This window comes from Grampus griseus (assembly GCF_964374135.1).
Source record: "Grampus griseus genome assembly, chromosome: 15".
In the NCBI taxonomy this organism is placed as follows: Eukaryota; Metazoa; Chordata; class Mammalia; order Artiodactyla; family Delphinidae; genus Grampus; species Grampus griseus.
Genome location: NC_139009.1, coordinates 81,036,711 through 81,056,610, shown reverse-complemented (window position 1 = coordinate 81,056,610; position 19,900 = coordinate 81,036,711). Strand labels below are relative to the sequence as shown.

Genomic DNA, 19,900 nt, shown 5'->3' with positions numbered 1-19,900 from the left:
ACTACTTTGGGCCAGTTAATAAACTTACCTGATACATAATACATGTTCTCATTTCCAAAATGGGAATACTTAGAGTTCTTGGAGATGAAATGAGACAATCAGATGATATGCTGCATGCTTGATAAGTAATTGCAGCTGTTAACTCCAAATTCAAGCGATAGAAACCTCAAGCACTTGTACTTTCTAGCTCAGCGGCAACCATAGAAGATGGTATCCAGGGTGGTAGTTGGTGACTCTTAACCAAATCTGACCACTTTTACTCTCCTTGCTCCTTGCATTGCTCCTTCTCTACTGCCTCTTCCTTCAAATCCTCTGGTAGCCGCCCCATCCCCTATAGTAACATCAAGCGGCAGGGTACTGTGGGATCAGGGATTCTGATAAAGATTGCATTAAATCTGTGGATTGCTTTGGGTAGTATGGACGTCATAACAACAAGAAGTCTTTCAATCTATGAACGCGGGATGTCTTTCCATTTATTGGCATTATTTTCAATCTTTCATCAACATTTTCTAGTTTGCAGGATATAAGTCTTTTGTCTCTTTGGTTAAATTTATTCCTTAGTGCTTTATTCTTTTTGATGCTATTGTAAATGGAATTATTTTCTTAATTTCCTTTTGGGATTGTTCACTGTTAGTTTATAGAAACAACAGATGAGTGTGTGTTCATTTTGTGTTCTGCAACTTTGCTGAATTCATTTGTTCCAACAGTTCTGTGTGTGTGCAGTGTGGCAGGGATCTTTAGGATTTTCTACATGTGAGATCATGTCACATGTGAACAGAGATCATTTTACTTCCTCCTTTTCAACTTAGATGCCCTTTATTTATTTTCCTTGCCTGTGTGCTCTGGCTAGAACTTCAGTGCTGTGTTGAATAGATGTGGTGAGAGCGTCTTGTTCCTGATCTTAGAGGAAAAACTTTAGGTTTTTCAGTGTTGAGTATGATGTTAGCTGTGGACTTTTTATATATGGCTTTTATTATGCTGAGGTAGTTTTTCTCTATTTCTAGGTTTTTGAGCGCTTTTTTTTTTATCACAAAAGGGTGTTGAATTTTGTCAGATGGTTTTTCTGCATCAGTTGAGATGATTTGTGTGTGTGGTGTTTTTCTCCTTCATTCTGTTGATCCAACATTTTTGTAAAGCCAAATTATATCAAAATCAAGAAGCAAGGCTAATGAAGCTTTGTTCCCCTTTTAAGGAATTGGCTGGTCAGGGATGGGGCAGTTTGACATTAATATTTGACATTAATATTAAAGGAGACCTAAATATTAGACCCAGCTCTAGCAAAGACCTGCATCTTCTTTCCTCTGTTAATTTTTTTTTAAATTTTTCCCATCATTTCCCATATGTACTGTGTGCAAGTGGTAAATGTTAATTGGTTAATTAAATATTTTAGCTCCCTTTTAAAGTACGAGAATTCATAGTAATTGCCAATAAGGAATAGCCTTCCAAGTAAATGAGGAGTTAGTCTGTGTGGGATAGAATGTGCTGTTTAAAAGTCAGTTGTGGAAAGCAGGGACGCAGCTCAACACTCTGTAGCAGGAATACTGACCAGCAATCATTTATTTGATTTCCATGAAGAGTCAGAAATTTTTAATCTGGGGAGAAGGCAAGTCCCTATGGATGAAATGATACTGGTATGTGGAATGATTCGCTTTGAAATAACCTAGTTAGCGGGGAGTGGAGAAGGGGTAAAAATGAACAAGAGTCCCCATGTTTTAAATTCATTATACATTCTCTGTACTTTTATATCTGTTTGAAATTTTTCATAAAAAGTTCAAAAAAGAAACAATATAAATAAGTGATGGTACAGCATAACATCAAAACATTATGTAGCCATTACAATAACATCAAGAATTTTACTGATGTGGGATAAGAAAATCAGGAACTCAGTCTTACTAATAATATAGTGCATGTGTGCTTGTGCACATAAATATTTGCATAAAAGATATTGGAAGGAAATACATTAAAACGTTCCATAGTTAGTCATTCTTGGTTGGTGGGATAATGGGTGATTTTCATTCTACCTTCCAAACTTTCTACAGTGAACAAGAGAAAAACCTAATTTCTGAAATTTTTTTTTCAAAGAAAGGAATGAAATCTGCATTGTGTAAATCGGTGAAGCATTTTCCATTAAATGGCTCTGGTCAGTGATTAGATAAATGCTGATGTGGTTACTAATCTTGGACATGTTTTTGGCCTCTACTGACCTGGAATCTGTCTTTGCCAGGGACATGGGCAAGAGGCAGTCACCACCATTTCAGTCACTGATAACTTCTGTTAGACTTGCTCCTCTAACATGACTTTCTATCTGATTTTAGTGAGCTGGACATGATTTCCACGAGGGTGATGGACATTAAGCTTCGGGAGGCCGCGGAAGGCCTTGGGGAGGACAGCACAGGTAAGGCCCTTACTTCCCCTGTGCTGGGTGGAGCCCTTGTTGCGTTGTAGGGCTGAGAGAGGGGCTGCTAGAGCCAGGGCTTTAGGTTCTCTACGTGGAGTGTGGGTTCAGTTCACAGTGTGTTCAGACACATGTGGCTGGAGAGCACGTCCAGACGGTTGGCGGCCACCCGGGGGCAGTGCTCCTTGGCTTCTCTGTCAGACACGGCAGCGGGGGTGGGGGTGGATTACTCATTTTCCTCCTTCCTGGAGGTGAACATGTCCCAAAGTTTGGTTGACTCGAAAGCAAAGGAAGTGAGATGCAATGGAATCATTTACCATCCAGGAACATCCAAAAGTTTCAGTGGGACGTCGGGCAGAGTATTGGACGGTCTAATCATCCAGAAGAAATAATGATATCAAGAGAGAGCCTTTGAGTCCTCTTTTATGGCTTTTACCCTCCTTCAGGAGACCTTTATTGCACTTTCTACTGAGCTAAATTCCAAGCGCATCAATCATCATCTCATAACGCATTCCAAGAGTTACCCAGTTATGCGATTGGTTTACTGTTATCCATAGATTGCTCTGTATGTCTGTATAGAGTTGTAAAACTGACATTAGAAAACGTTAATCTCCCCACATGTGCCTTTTCCCGTATCAGCCATTTTTACTCACCTTATTTTGGTGACAGAGTTCTCCGTCTCTCTCTCTTAAGTCAAAGTGCTAATAGTGATTGTCTTTGAGGTAGTTCAGGGGAACAGCTTCCAATAATATTAAATCCTAGCGCTTATCTCTTAGCTTCAGATACTAATTTCATTACAGACTTTATTTCATATATTACATAATATATTATTATATATTATTATTCCATATTAGGACTACTTTTCCTCTGTCACATTTCAGTAGATACGCTGGTAATTGTCTTTCAACAAATGGTGCTAAAGCAATTGGACATTCATATGTAAAAAAATGAACTTTGAGAGTTCAAAGTTTATTTGAACTCAAATGAGTATAGAAAAATTAATTTAAAATATATCATAGTCATAAATGTAATACTATAAATGCTTTAAAAGAAAATATAGGAGAAAATATTTATGACCAAGGATTAGATAAGAGTTCATAGATATGACAACTCAGTCCCTAAAAGAAAAAGTCGATAAATTGGACTTTATCAAAATTTAAAACTTTCGCTCTGTAAGAGACACTGTTAAGAAAATGAGAAGTCAAATCACAGACTGGGAGAAAATATTTGTAAATCACATTTGACAAGAACACTCAAAATTCGACAGTAAGAAAACTAACAACCCAATTAAAAATAGTCAAAAGGTTTTTAAAGATGCTTTACTTAAGAAGATACACAGATGGCAAAAAAGCACATGAAAAAGTGCTCAACACCGATAGTCATTAGTTAATGCAAATTAAAACTACACCGAGATACCGCTATACACCTATTAGAATGGCAGAACAAAAACAGAAACAAATGCTGGTGAGGATGCAGAGCAACTGGAACTCTCATATATGGCTGATGAAAATGCAAATGGTACAGCCACTTTGGAAAGTATTTTAGCAGTTTCTTATAAAATTAAATACACACTTAGTCTATGAGCCACCAATCCCACTCCTAGGTATTTACCTAAGAGAAGTGAAACCTTATGTTTACACAAAAACCTATAACAATTTTCATTTTGTTTACCACTTTGTTTCTATCTATACAATGCAACAGTACTCAGCAATAATAAGGAACAAGCTATTGATTGAGGTAACAACATGGATGAATCTCTAATGCATGGTGGTAAGTGAAAAAAAGCCAGAATCAAGAGGATACATACTGTCTGAATCACTCTATATGACATTCTGGAAAAGGCAAAACTATAAGAACAGAGACGATATCAGTGCTCTCCAGGGGTTAAAGGTAGGGGAAGGGTTTGACTACAAAAGACAGCACAATGATGATGTATCTTGATTTTGGTGGTGGTTATTCAACTCTGTATACACCAAAAAGAGTCAATTTTACTGATGTAATTTTTAAAACAACTTTTAAATGAGGTACCAGATTTGAAAAACAATCAAGTGGATTTTTTAGAAATAAGTAAAACTATTACAATTAAAAATTAAGTGGATGAGTTTAATAGCAGATTATATCAGCTCGAGAGAGAGCACAAGAAAGTATACAGAATGTATCACAGAGTGGTAAAAAGAAGGAAGATACAGAAAGAGAACAGGAAGCATAGAGATAAGTGAAAGGGTGTAACATGCATTTGAGCACAGTCTCAGGAGAGGAGAGAATAGCTGAGAATTTTCTGGAATTGACTTAAAAAAAAAAAACCACAGGGCTTCCCTGGTGGCGCAGTGGTTGAGAGTCCGCCTGCCGATGCAGGGGACGCGGGTTCGTGCCCCGGTCCGGGAAGATCCCACATGCGCAGAGCGGCTGGGCCCATGAGCCATGGCCGCTGAGCCTGCGCGTCCGGAGCCTGTGCTCCGCAACGGGAGAGGCCACGGCAGTGAGAGGCCCGTGTACCGCAAAAAAAAAAAAAAAAAAAAAAAAAAAAAACACAAAAGGCGCTCCAGTCCACAGATTTAAGAAACTGAATGAATCCCAAAAAGGATCAATAAAAGGAAATCCACATCTAATGAAAATGTAGAAAACCAAAGACAAAAATGAAAAAATCTTAAAATTAGTCTGAGGAAAAAAGATTACCTTCGAAGGAACAAAAAACTGACTTCCTGACCACACGACAGAAGCCACAACACAGTGAAATAATGTCTTAATATTACTGAAAGCATAACTTAGAAAAAATAACTGCCAACCTAGAATGTTAAACCTACGGATACGATATTTTAGGAATGAAGGAGAAATAAGGGCATTTTCAGGTAAACAAAAACTGAGTTTGTCACCAGGAGACCCTCAGATTCTAAAGGAATCTCCCTTCGGGTGGAAGGAAAATCATCCTGATGGAGGATTTGGACACAGGAAGGAATGATAAGCAAAGAAAATGAGAAACAAGCAAACACATCTAAATGAACATGGAATAATATCTTTTGGGTTTTTAAAGATCAGAATGAAAACAATAGGGCATAAACATAGGATTAAAGTATTCTAACTTTCTTGTTTTGTCCCTTAATAGAATGTGGGGTATAATTTCTAGGGTAACCCGTGAAAGAACAGAGGTAAAAGGCAAAGTTTACAAACTAGAAGTGGGAAGATAATGGAATAATTTTTTAAAGTCAGTTAGTCCGGAAGACAGCAAGAAAGGAGATTAAGAAAAACTGCAGAAAAAAAAAAAAAAAACCACAGAGATGGTAGACTTGTTTTTATTAACATATCAGTAATTAGAATAAGGGTCAGTAGCTAGTTACGTTAATTGTTCCAGTTAGAAGTGTAAAGCTCAAATTGGCTTTCTAAAACTCTATATCTCTTAAATATAAGGATTCAGAAAAGTTGAAGGTAAAAGGGATAGAAGAAAAGGAACCTTGCAACACTGGGCCAGGGGAAGCTGGCATAGCTGTATCAATAGCAATCAAAATAAAATTTAAGGCAAAAAGCATTCCTAAAAATAAAGAGGGTCATTTCACAGTAGGTTCACTTCCCCAGGAAGATATTAATTTTACCTTTCTTTGGCATTTATCAACATGATGTCAAAATTTATGGAGTAGAAATTGACAGCTAAATAACGATAAATCTACAATCAGAGTGGGTTATTTTTAATACACCTAATTGATAGGACAGATGTATTAAAAATTAAAGACAAAGTACTTGGACAACACAATTAAAAAGAAAAAGGCCTGTCCTAATCGATGTGTATAGAACGTTGAAGAAAATACATTAATTCAAGTGCTCTAGGAACATTTACAAATATATGGTAAGCCATAAAGCAAGTCTCAACAAATTCGAACGGATTCAAATCATGCAGGGTATGTTCTCTGGCCACAGCGCAATTAAGCTAGAACTCAATAACAAAGATAATAAAATCCCCAAGTGCTTGGATATTGACATACTTTTCTAAATAACCTATAGGTCCAAAAAGGTATTATAATGAAAATTTGAAAATATTTTCAAGCAAATAGTAAGGAAACTATATATCAAAACATGTAGATGCAGGGACTTCCCTGGGGGTCCAGTGGTTAAGACTCCACACTCCCAATGCAGGGGGCCTGGGTTCGATCCCTGGTCAAGGAACTAGATCCCCCATGCGTGCCGCAACTTAGAATTCCGATAGCCGCAACTAAAAAAAAAAAAAAAAAAAAGATCCCGCATGCCACAACTAGGAGCCCAGTGTGCTGCAAGGAAGATCCAGTGTGCCACAACTAAGTCCTGGTACAGCCAAATAAATAAAGAAACAAATATTTTTAAAAAGAAGAAAAAACATGTAGATGCAGCTAAAACAGATTTAGAAGGAAATGCATTGCCTTAAATGTGTGTATTATAAAAACAGAAAGCCTAAAAATTGATTAGCCAAGTATTCATCTCAAGAAGTTTAAAAAGATAGCAAAGTAAACCTGAAGAAAGTAGGAGGAAGGAAGGAAAAACTAGACCAGAAATTAGTCCAATAAAAAAATAAACATTCAGTAGAGAGAATGAACAAAGCCAAACTTTATTTAAGGCAAAGGAAATTGACAAACCTCTTGTGTAATTGATCCAGGAAAAAAGGAGGGACAGATAATAGCAGGGCTGAGAAAAGGGGGCTTTATTATAGATAGTACAGACGCTAAGATAATAAGAGGATATTAACAGCTATATGCCAGTGCATTTGAAAATGTGGGAAATAAAGACAAATTTCTAGAAAAATGAAACAATAAAACAAATTCAAGAAATAGAAAACCCAAATAGTTCCTATAACCATTAAAGAAATTGAATGAAAAAGGCTAGCAGCCTAACAGATATAACACAAATGGGCCTCCAGTGGATGGCCAACTAATTATGGCAAATCAAACAAGTGTTCAGCGGCTGTACTCTGGGTGTTGGTAGCCACTTGCTTTAATCCCGAAGGAGCCTCTTTGACTGTAAAGGATCGTGAGGCTGCGTGTTTGTGCAGACCTTCAGGGGTGCATATCTATTTGTCAACTAGGCAAAGGCCAGATGGTGTCCTGGCAGATGCAAAAAACTCTGAAGAGGCTTTCCAAATAATAAGCTCTCTTTGAGACCAATCAGTTAACAACATAAACGTTTTGAGATTATAAAGGTAAGGAAACTCCCACTGTAAGTTAAGAAAACTTGGCTGTAGAACTCATTTCCTTTTGGGCAGGAATCTGCTCCACCTAAGGTCATATAGGTACTCCAACTGTAGAGTAATCCTAAGAAATTCTCCACATTAAGGCAAGATCATGTAAACTTCCCAAGGGGGGCATGAACATAAACCAAATATAAAGATCCTGGTGTTTTAAAAAGGAATTCAGGGACTTCCCTGGTGGCGCAGTGGCTAAGAATCTGCCTACCAATGCAGGGGATACAGGTTCGAGCCCTGGTCCAGGAAGATCCCACATGCCGTGGAGCAACTAAGCCCATGCGCCACAACTACTGAGCCCGCATGCCACAACTACTGAAGCCCGCATGCCTAGAGCCCGGCTTGGCAACAAGAGAAGCCACTGCAATGAGAAGCCCGCGCACCGCAACGAAGAGTAGCCCCTGCTTGCCGCAACTAGAGAAAGCCTGGGCACAGCAATGAAGACCCAACACAGCCAAAAATAAATAAATAAATAAAAGTAAATTTATAAAAAAAGAAATTCAGCTTACAGAATGATTTACTTATCAAACAAATCAATTGTTAGCAAATTTTCAGGATATATTAGACCGCAGCCTGGTAACCTGTGATGTTCCATCCTTCTGTTGTTAGTTCTCATATTCAGAAGGAAAGGAATGGACTTTGCTGAGCTGCCGAAATCATGGGCACTTGAGGATTTTTTAAAAATTTATTTTATTGAAGTATAGTTGATTTACAATGTTGTGTTAGTTTCTGCGGTACAGCAAAGTGATTCAGTTATATATACATATATATATATATGTATTAGCACTTGAGGATTACCTTGGAAAATAATTTGGGTTATCATTTACGGGCTTTACCTCATCAGGAATTTTTGCTTTTGACTATTTTTATTTTAGGGATTAAAATCTGATTTTATACAGTGGAATATTACTTAGCAATTTAGAAAAAGAGGAAGAATGCAAAATGCACGCATCACCATGCAAAGTGTCAAAAGCGGTATATGGAGGGAAAGAAGCCACACACAAGAGTATATGCTGTATGATTCTACTCATACAGGATGTGCCGTATGAATTCAAGAATGGGCAAAACAAATGTATGGTAATAGAAATAAAAAGCATGGTTGCATCAAAAAAATTAACTCTTTAGGAATAAATTGAACCAAGGAGGTGAAAGATATGTTAAAAAAGTGTTGATTTCAAGTAAGAGGGAAGTTGCTTGTGCCTTGTTTCTGTGATCATGCTCCAAAGCTTTCTTGGCTGTTTTATTCAATGTCCAAAATAGACAGAAATCAAGATGCTTTCAGGTGTGCAAAAATGGTATGCTGTGTGCTTCACAACCTTCTGTGTGGTAAAAGGACTTTTCAGGAGCGAATAATTGATGCACGGACAGAAATCTTACTTTCCTTCCCGTGCACATCTCATACGTGTCTGGTAAATACTCACATGCATTCTTTTTGCATAGGAAAGAAAAAATCCAAATTCAAAACGTTTAAGAAGTTCTTTGGGAAGAAGAAGAGAAAGGAATCTCCTTCTTCCACAGGAAGTAGCACCTGGAAACAAAGCCAGGCAAAGAATGAGGTCATTGCCATCGAGTCAGGGCCAGTGGGCTACGACTCAGAGGATGAGCTGGAGTAAGTTGCCTTTTCCATCCTTCAGGCTTGTGTGTTCGAAGGGGTAGGAGGGGTCACAGGAGGACCCCAATACTTGGGCTAGTTGTCATGGTAACTTGGTGGGTTTCTGAGCTTACTTTCCTCCTAGGTAATTCCACTGGAGGTTCTTCCATAGATATGGTGTTTTCTGTCTTTTCGTACATAGGGATGGAGAAAGTTGGAGCGGGGGGTAGGGGAACATTATCAGGTACCCGCTATGTGCCAGGTGTGTATATATTAAAAGTCTAGGGCTTCCCTGGTGGCGCAGTGGTTGAGAGTACGCCTGCCGATGCAGGGGACACGGGTTCGTGCCCCGGTCCGGGAAAATCCCACATGCCGCGGAGCAGCTGGGTCCATGAGCCATGGCCGCTGAGCCTGCGCGTCCGCAACCGGAGAGGCCACAACAGTGAGAGGCCTGCGTACAGCAAAAAATAAATAAATAAATAAAAAAGTCTACATAACTATGAAAGAGAAGGTAAGAAATACCATTTTATAAATGAACAAACCAAGCTTTAGAGAAATTTCGGAAAATTTGCCCAATGTCCTACAGCTGAAAGTAGCAAGATTAGGAAGTAATCCCTCATTTAATTTGACTTAAAACTCTTTTGAGGACCTGGATACTATACCAGAAAAATACATCTCTCTAAGCCTGAGTCCTCAGTAACCCAATAAGAAAATTTTCCACTGGAGAGAGAGAGAGGAGTAGGGGGAAGGCCTCTTGCTGTTCAGTCTTAGAAAAATCATCCAAAAATATTGTTAGGAAGAACAGAAACCCATATTTCAATAGGTATGAAATATGGGAAAGTCTAGGGAAGAAATCTGTATTTTTGTAACTTGTACTTCATCAGAATATAGTTATAATACATATGCGTTGGTTATTCCAGCAGTTATTTCTGTGAGTAAAAGGGAAAAAACAAAACCAAAACCAAAACCAGATCTGTTGCCATGCCAGGTTTTGTTTCTTTTAAACAACATGGGCTCCTTAATTTGAGGATGAGGCATAATGACCCTGGGATTGGGAGACAGACCGTGCTGAGATGGGGTCCTGTCCCCTCCTTCCTCACCAGTCTCCTTGCCTGTTTCTAAAGGAGTAGAAATTACACTGACCGCTTGGTGGCGCCAAACGACTAAAGAGGAGAGATTTGAACTTTGTCTTTCAGGTTGTTTTTTTTTTCTGGTGCTGGCTGGGAATAGGAGGCACCCACATGGGACCTTGTGAAGAGTGGAGAGGACGGGCTATACACGCATTTTTAAGGCAGCTCCAAACTCTTGGGGAGCAAGACATTATCGTATAGAACTAATCGCTCACTGTTACATGTCTTCACTGGGCCAGCCCCAGGGACATTATAACACTCGCCTCTACCCACCCAGTCTCTCGACCAGAACACTCAGCGGCCCCTCCAGCCAAGGAATAAGAACACAGCAGGGGGGTGAGCTGGGCTGAAATGACCTGTCCACTGGTCCGTCATCTGTCACCAGAGCCCATGGAGAGTGGGGACAGTGCCCCTTTCATCTTTATATTCTCAGCACCTGGCAGGGGCGGGTCTTCAGTTACTGGTGAAAGTTTGCTAGAGTGATGCTAGGAGCGGAAGCTTGGGGTGGAGTTGTGATGACACCCGGGAAGTGCAAATAATGTCCTTAGAGAACAGCGCAGAGGTGAGACAAGAGCTTTCTCTCTTTTTTTCCCAGCTTTATTGAGAGAGATCATTGACATATAATGTTATGGGAGTTTTAAGGTGTACAACGTGTTGATTTAATACGCTTACATGCTGCCACATGATTACCACCATACCATTAGCTAATACCTGCATCATGTCACCTAATTACCGTTTTTTTTTGTGGTGAGAACATTTAAGATCTACTCTCGTAGCAGTTTTCAAGTATATAATACAGTATGATTAACTGTAATCACTGTGCTGTAGATCCCCAGAACTTACTCATCTTATAGCTGGAAGTTTTTACCCTTTGACCAACATGTCCCCATTTCCCCCACCCCCCAGCCCCTGGTAACCACCTTTCTACTCTGTTTCTATGAGTTCGGCTTTTTTAGATTCCACATGGAAGTGAGGCCATAGAGTATTTTTTGTTCTCTGTCTGATCTCACTCAGCATGATTCTCTCAAGGTCCATCCATGTTGTTGAAAATGGCAGGATGTCCTCCTTTCTCATGACTAAATAATGTGCTGTTGCATATATGTCCCACGTCTTCTTTATCCATCACCCATTGATGGACACTTCTGTTGTTTCCATGTTTTGGCTATTGTGAATCATGCTGCGATGAACATGGGACTGCAGATACCTCTTCAACATCCTGTTTTCATTTCCTTCAGATAAATACCCAGAAGCAAGATTGCTGGATCATATGGTAGTTCTATTTTTAATTTTTTTGAGGAACCTCCATACTGTTCTCCATAGCGACTGCCCCAACTTACATTCCCACCAACAGTGCAAAAGGGTTCCCTTTTCTCCACATCCTCGATACCACTTATCTCCTGTCATTTTTGTAAAAGCCCTTCTAACAGATCTGAAGCTTTGTCTCCTGTTTTTGATTTGCATTTCTTGATGATTAGTGGTGTTGAGCTCCTTTTCATGTACCTGTTGGCCGTCTGTTGTCTTCTTTGGAGAAATGTCTATTTAGATCTTCTCATTTATTAATTGGATTGGGTTTTTGCTATTGAGTTGTGTGAGTCCTTTAAATATTTTGGATATTAACCCCTTACCAGATATAGATTTGCAAATATTTTCTCCCATTCTGTAAATTGCCTTATCATTTTGTTGATGGTTCCCTTTGCTGCGCAGAAGCTTTTTTTTATTATTATTGAAGTATAGTTGATTTACAGTATTGTGCCACAGAAGCTTTTTAATTTGATGTAGTCCCACTTGCTTATTTATTTATTTTTTGCGGTATGCGGGCCTCCCACTGTTGCGGCCTCTCCCATTGTGGAGCACAGGCTCCGGATGCACAGGCCCAGCGGCCACGGCTCACGGGCCCAGCCGCTCCGCGGCATGTGGGACCCTCCCGGACTGGGGCACGAACCCGCGTCCCCAGCATCGGCAGGCGGACTCTCAACCACTGCGCCACCAGGGAAGCCCCCACTTGTTTATATTTGCTTTTTTTTTTTTTTTTTTTTGGCTGTATGCGGGCCTCTCACTGTTGTGGCCTCTCCCGTTGCGGAGCACAGGCTCCAGACGCGCAGGCTCAGCGGCCATGGCTCACGGGCCCAGCCGCTCTGCGGCACGTGGGATCCTCCCGGACCGGGGCACGAACCCGCGTCCCCCGCATCGGCAGGCGGACTCTCAACAACGGCGCCACCAGGGAAGCCCCCACTTGTTTATATTTGCTTTTGTTGCCATTGCTTTTGGTGTCAAATCCAAAAAGTCATTGCCAAGAGCAATGTCAAAGAGCTTACTCCCTATGTTTTCTTCTAGGAGTTTTACGGTTTCAGGTCTTATGTTCAAGTCTTTAATCCATTTTGATTTTTGTGTATGGTATGATAGTGGTCCAGTTTCATTCTTTTGCATGGGGCTGTCCAAGTTTTCCCAACACTATTTATTGAAGAGACTGTCCTTTCCCCATGATATATTCTTGGTTCCTGTGTCATAGAGTAATTGACTGTATAAGAGACAAAAATGTAAAGGTACTCTTTAGCCTCTTTGAAGAGTCCGTGAGCCTTCTAGACTCTGTAGCAACTTGTCATCCATCACCATGGGCAGAAATGTCCACTTACCAAGGTACATTAAGGCTGACACACCACATGAAACCCTGTGGGTTTAAAAAGTTGATGCCCGTTTACTGTATCAGTGGGGTTATGCTTCTTGAGTCTCTTGATCTATAACAATTTTCCTTCACCCTTCCTGCTTTGTTTCATGTCACTGATCAAATGGAGAATATCCCACAATCGGGATTTGCTTGCTTTTGGTATGATTGGACTCATGTCTGTATTCTCTGCATTTCTTGTAGAATGGTAGCTGGATCTCGATATTTAATTAGATTTAGATTCAAGACGGTCCTGGATACTTCCTGTCACATCTCATCCCAAGGCACATGCTTTCTGTTTGTCCCACTTCTGGTGATGCTGAGACTGAGCGGTGGGTTCAGGGGGTCTCTCTCAGTGTGATCCATCCACGAACCTTCACCTGATGGTTTTTACACCTGCTGCTGATCATTACTAGATCCATTATTTCATTGTAAAATGGTGGTTTTTCTAATTCGATCGTTCATTCTGCATATGTGCTAGCTAGCATTCGTCTATGCAGAAGGCCTTTCCTTCATCCACTCCTTGGTTGCTCTGAAATACAAGTTGTACAGGAAAAGCAGGGTGATGCTTGGTTCTCTTTTTATCCATCTACCTTCAGAGTAATGACCTGGTACCCTAGCAAACTTCCAAAACTGAGTGATGAGTTTTCTTTTTTTCTTTTCTTTTTTTTCTTGACTATCATTGTGAATGCATGGATTTTTATATATTTGATGTGCCCTAACCCATGACAGTCTCTGTTCATTTTTATGCTCGCACTGTCCCATCCTATTCTACTGAGAGTCACTGCAGGGTAGCTCCTGGTTCTTTTGACATGACCCCATTTGTCTCTGGAAGGTTCTTCGCTTTCTTGCATGATGAGAAATCCCAAGTTAGTTTGTACATTTCCTGCCGTAGACCTGTAATCAGCCATTTCCTTTTAGTGTGAAATGATTTTTAGCGACCACAGTCTGCCTGCCAGGGCTGATGGTTGTTAGTTGGCTGTCATTGCTTCTAGACCTTTCCAGTAGATGTAGCTAGGAAATATGTTTTTTTTAAGAGAAAAATAAATCATTAATTCACTGGTATTTCCAGTTCAAATTTATTTAGACAGACTTGTTGCTTCTTTGATTCTTTGTTTGAATTCACTTTTCTCTTTTACTGGAAATCTTGGTTCCTAATGATACTAACAAAATTATTTATTTTCTTCATCATTTAATGTACTTATAATAATTTCATTTCCCCCTTTCCCACCCGGAGGTTACATACTATAAAGATTGTTCTGCACTGTTTTTTTTTTAACCAATATTGCTACTAAGACTACCAAGTACAATTTGCTGTCTTTGTGCTTTTTGTTCTTAGAATTTATCCTATTACAGATGTAGAGTCAAAAGTCACTTGGATGTCAAGTGAAAGTCACTTGAAATCACTCCTTTCTCTGTGTTTATGCTGACAACCTGATATAAAATTAGACTTGTTTCCTTCTGTTTGTTTTCTAGTTTTAGAGGCTGATTTCCCTTTTTGTTTGATTTTGTCTTTTAACGATGCAAAATGTTTTCATAGTTTCAAAGACAACATTGTAAGTATAAGTAGAAACCTTGGTACCCTGAGTCTTGTCTTGTTCTATCCTTCCCCTTAAAGGAGACTTTTTTTTTTTTTCGCCGTATGCGGACCTCTCACTGCTGTGGCCTCTCCCGCTGCGGAGCACAGGCTCCAGAAGCGCAGGCTCAGCGGCCATGGCTCACAGGCCTAGCCGCTCCGCGGCATGTGGGATCTTCCCGGACTGGGGCACGAACCCGCGTCCCCTGCATCTGCAGGCGGACTCTCAACCACTGCGCCACCAGGGAAGCCCTAAAGGAGGCTATTTTTATTCATTGGTTCCTTATCTTTCTATTTTTATTTTTTAAAAATATACGCAAACACACGTATGTTTGTATGTGTTCATACCCCCTTTCCCACACAGAGCTAACACAGCACTGTCTGCACTCCGTTTTTATTTTTCACTTATTAGAGTCTGGTGCTACCTGCACACAGGGTTGCCCCTCACCCCTTTGGTCAGCTGCAGAGCCTCTAGTATATCACGTCCCATAGTTTATTCAGGTACCTGCTGAGGGACATGTGGGCTCTTTCCAGTCTTTTGCATCTATAAATAATGCTGTAGTCAATGGCCTTGAGCATATAGCATTTTGTGTCTTTGCAGCGGCCTTTTCACACTGTCTTGAATTCTAGTTACACCCAGAGTGGAGGTGTTTGGGCAGTGATTATGGTTTCCAGAGGGTGTGGCCATGGGCTGCCCGCTGTGGGACGGCAGCCCAGGTGTGCATATGATCTTTGTGACAACAGCTGCCATTAGCAGGAGGCCCTCCTGGTTCTTTCACTCGGCCTCACTCTCTCCCAGAAATGTGAGGACATTTGTGAGCTGTGGGTTCCCCACTTGCAAACTTACTCTAGCGGCTGGAAGGAAGCTAGAAAACATCACTAACCAACATGGGGTGGGGTCACACCCAGGAGTCCCTAATGCCTCACAAAGGACAGGATGCCCAGGGCTGGGGTGGGGGAAGGGCTGTTGGTGCAGAAGGTGGCAGCGTCTTCGGACAGGCTTTCCTTCCTTCATCATCGTGTCTCAGTCACCTCCTTCCACCTATTGTTCAGGCCGCCAGCGCCGCTAGGAAAATCTGACGATAACTTCCACATCCTCTTAGCACGTTTTGTGAATGTCCTGTGGGTTCAGTTCCAAATTGGAGCCTTGAGCTCGGGGCTGGGGAAGGGGCTGGGATGGTGATGCCAGAAGGGGCCGCCATCTCCGCCCCAGGACCTTGGCACATGAGCTGGGTTGCACAGATCACATCAGGTAATGAGATGAGGATGTGGCTTTGCACATCGCAATTCTTTTCAAACCCAGCCATGGACGTGTGTGTTTTGGACCACGTTGTAAGGATGCCTCCGTCTGGCAAGCCCTCAGCCTGCTGTGCAAACACGGTCTCCAGCCCACTGAGGGGCTGCATGTTTGCCCACAAGGAAAGACCTCACCCTCCCTGGGCATCCAGGACAGTCTGCACAGCCTGCCAGCCAACCCAGGCCTCCTGCCAGCCCTTCCTCTCTGCAGGCCTGCTGTCCTAGACCTCACACCTCGTCAGACCTTGGTTTTTCGCTTAACGAAAAGAATTCACATAACCTTCAGATCTGTTAGAAAAATCCCTATCTCTACAAAGCTCCTAATAATTGACCGTGGTATTTGACAGGATGAACCAAAGTCGTAAGCAGTTAAAAAAAATAAATGCAGCTGAAGGCTTGTTGTAGCATGTGCCCTTAGCCCCATCCCAAGCCCCCCGGGACCAGCCGAGGGTCACAGTGCTTCTTTCGTCCTAGGGAGTCAAGGGGCACGCTGGGCAGCCGGGCCCTCTCACACGACAGTATTTTCATTCCTGAGTCGGGACAGGACCCTCCTCGGCCGGTGCGGGTCTTTTCCCAAGAAAATGTGTGTGACCGGATTAAAGCTTTGCAGGTAAACTTTTCCCCGTGGCGACACTGGGTACGTATGTCAGGTAGGCATTGGGAAGTCTTAAGATGATTTCTGCTGGGTTTACTTGATCTATTTTAAAGCCCAATTGCATGCACGTCGCAGCTCTCCCAAGACTCACCCAGTTAGTTACAATTGGACCATACCTCATTCTCAGTTATAACCACTCATTTTCAAGATGACAGCGGCAGAGCTGGTGGCAGACTCGCAGTTCAGTTCCCTGCCCCAGGCAAGGGTGCTGAAAATATCTCTTGAATGAATGAATTGCAGTGGGAGCATTTGTTGAGAAAAGTTGCTGACGAAAACAACAGCAAATGTTCTTTATTCCGATCTAGTTAAAAATACAGTGTAATGTGAAAATGGGGCTGCCACCTCCTCCGGGGGGCCTTCCGGCCAGGCGGGGAGATGATGCTGGCATGAGCTCTGAGGACGACGGTCTGCCCAGGAGCCCCCCAGAGATGTCCTTGCTGCACGACATCGGCCCCAGCACCACCGTAAAGGCAAGTGTAGCCTGCACTACCTCGACTCCATCCGCGCCTGCCACATAGGGCTGTCGGGGACTCCGGTGGCCCCTGTGTGTGTTCCCCTTAGACTCCCGTGCTGGGTCGTGCTCCGTGCAGCCAGGAGGGATTCTAGCCAGGTCACTGGAACCCACTGTCAGGCCTTGGACTGCATTTGTTTTCATTCTTTGAGCAGAAATTCAGGTCTCTTTAGGAGATATGGTTTGGGGAACATTTTCCATGGTGGATAGAGGGCTGATACAATCAACCCTATACCTCGTTTTTCCTGTCTGAGCAGATGACCAGACCAGGCATCTCATCTAAAAGAAGGAAAACGGCTTTGAATCTGTTTTCTGTCATCATGACATTTGGCTGGAGGGAGAAGGGAGTGGTAACACATATGACTTAGTCTAGGCTCCTGCATGTGAGTTTGGGACTCTGAGAACTTGTTAGCTTAGGGGTAGAAATGTGAGGCGTGGCGCTGGCAGACAGGGCAGCAGGGAAAGTTTGACAAGCAGGAGAGGTGTCTCTGACCTCAGCAGGGCGGGGAACTGATCCCAGAAGTCCCCCACCCCCTTTGGAATCCAGGAGGAAGAATTGAACTTTTTTGTGTGTATACCAGCGGTCCCCAACCTTTGTGGCACCGGGGACTGGTTTCATGGAAGACAGTTTTTCCACGGACCGGGGCCGAGGAGGGGGATGTGGCGGGGTAGGGGAAGCGGGGGATAGTTCCAGCGGTAGTGTGCGCGATGGGGAACAGCAAATGGGGCTTCACTTGGCCACCCGCTGCCACTCGCCTCCTGCTGTGTGGCCCGGTTCCTAACTGGCCTTGGACCGGTACCGATCCGCGACCGGGTTGGGGTTGGAGACCCCTAGTATAAACAACATAGCTCGTGGTGCTGCCATTTTGAGCCCATACAGTGGGCTCAGTGATAAAATCCACATCATTTATGTTACATGAGTACATAAGTGATGAAACAGCGGATCGTTTCCCCTTGTAGACAAGCCTTGCTGTGGGGTGGATGGAGTTGGAGTCATCCGTGTTACGACCCATGACGTATATAGCCACACCCCTGCCCTGTGTGTCCTTGGAGGGTCCCTGTGCCCTGGTCGAGGGCCATCCTCAGGCAAGTCCTGCAGGTTCCATGCTGCTCTGAAATATACTCAGCCGTCACTTCCACCTGGACGTTCAGAAGCCCCCCTGCAAAGGCAGGAGGAGGAGTATTTACCTGACTTGTTTGCCGTTGTGGGTTCCCAGAGCCCCACGGATAAAGGCAGAGGAAGAGCTGTGGTGTAGCTGAGAGTGAACACGCCCAGGGTGCGGGTTTCTGCACAGAAGGCCAGAGAATGCCTCTCTCCAGAATTCTGCCCTAGGGTCAACCTGTCCCTGCTTGCTCTGCGAGCAGGTCAGAGGGCAGTAGGGCACCCACACCTGCTCTCCCACCTCGAGGAGAAAGCAGAGAAGACAAGGAGGAAGATTTGGCCCATTGCCTGGACTCCAAGCCCACCCTGCACCCCTTAGCACCTTAAAATACTGGAGGGGCAAGTGGACAGTCTGATGGCCGTGTTAAGGTGTCATCACCACGTGACACACGCATCTCAGCAGCTCAGTGGCCACAGCCTCAGGAGTGGATGTGACTGTGTGTGCTTCAGGCTGCGTGGTTGGGGGGATGTGTCTGGCGAGCCATTGTTGACTGACTCACCCTCCTTCTACCCCACAGTTCTCTGACTCTCCCGGCGTCGTGGTTCTCTGCGTTTAGCTGGGACAGACGGTACAGGAGAGCGGGTAGCTTCTACATCTGTTAAGGATTAAAGAGTGAGCCCAGCTCCCAAACCCGCAAAGCACCGTGATGCACAAATTCCACAGTCCGCTGACTGGGAGCCACTCATACTGGGCAGGGCTGACCTTGTCCTTTTCAACACCCCTCCTTTGGTAGTGATGTCATCTTAAAAAAACGTTCTGAGAATTTATCAAGTATTGGGTAGTAGGAACAATCCACTAGCTTCATCGGAAACCAAAATTTGAGCCTTTAAGACTTAAAAACTATCATCTTTATCATCATGGTTTTTGAAGACACAGTGATCATATGTTGTGCCTTGATAGTTTTCTGGGTCCAGGGGGCCGATCGAGAGGGGGAGACAAAGCACCCTTTAAAATGCATTTATGTAACACATGCTATTTGATGTGATGCCACGTTAAACCCCAAAAGGATGGGACTGCAGGCTGTTGGGTTTTTTCCTGTGTGACGCCTTACACGGGCCCACATGCTTGACAGAGAACTTAATGAAGATTATTATGAAGAAAGGTCTTCATTAACAAGTATTTGATGACACTGCCAAGGTGACATTTTCTGATGGGATGAGTTTTTCAGGAAATACACGGAAATTATTTTTAAAATCTCATTACCACGTGAGGTAACGACTGAGGAAATCTCTTTAGTGATGTTTAAGGTAGAATTACATCTAAGAGGTCCTAATCTAGGTTTCCGACCATTAAGTAGGAAACAAGGGGTCGAGGTGGCAAACTGGCAGGTCTGATTTGCTCTGGGTGACAAGGAAAGACAACAGGGGAGACGGTACAGCTCTGATGGCAAAAGAAGGTGAGGCCTCCTGCTGTGGGTGAGGCCGCGGGCTGGATCCCTCACCTCTGGGTCTGTGTCCTCGGGGGACCTGGGAGACAATTGAATGGGATCAGGGAGGTCAGTGCCTGCCCTGCTTCCCCCAGCCTGCCCGCCACCCCTGCCCTGTGTCTGGGGCCCATTCCCCATGAGCCACCCTCCCCCAGTGGCAGGGCCTCTCTTTTTGAGGACAAATGTGGTAAAGCAGCTGTCTGTCAGGGTGTCCAGGACCCTGTGTCCAGGGTCACCCCACAGAAGCCTCTGAATTCCAGGCTGCTTCCTCAGGCTCTTTGAGCCATATTTTCCC

The 19,900-nt window shown here is 43.1% G+C and overlaps 1 protein-coding gene across 1 annotated transcript in view; it reads left to right on the top strand.

The window, feature by feature from the left end:
• The window catches only part of CRACDL (CRACD like), a gene marked incomplete at its 3' end in the record, with an annotated part of 62,005 nt that overhangs the window by 15,117 nt on the left and 26,988 nt on the right, over positions 1-19,900 (top strand). The window contains 6 exon segments of the mRNA XM_082672897.1: positions 2,316-2,395; positions 9,036-9,204; positions 10,594-10,646; positions 10,649-10,652; positions 16,325-16,460; positions 16,811-16,975. Coding sequence (XP_082529023.1) covers positions 2,316-2,395; positions 9,036-9,204; positions 10,594-10,646; positions 10,649-10,652; positions 16,325-16,460; positions 16,811-16,975 — 607 coding nt within the window.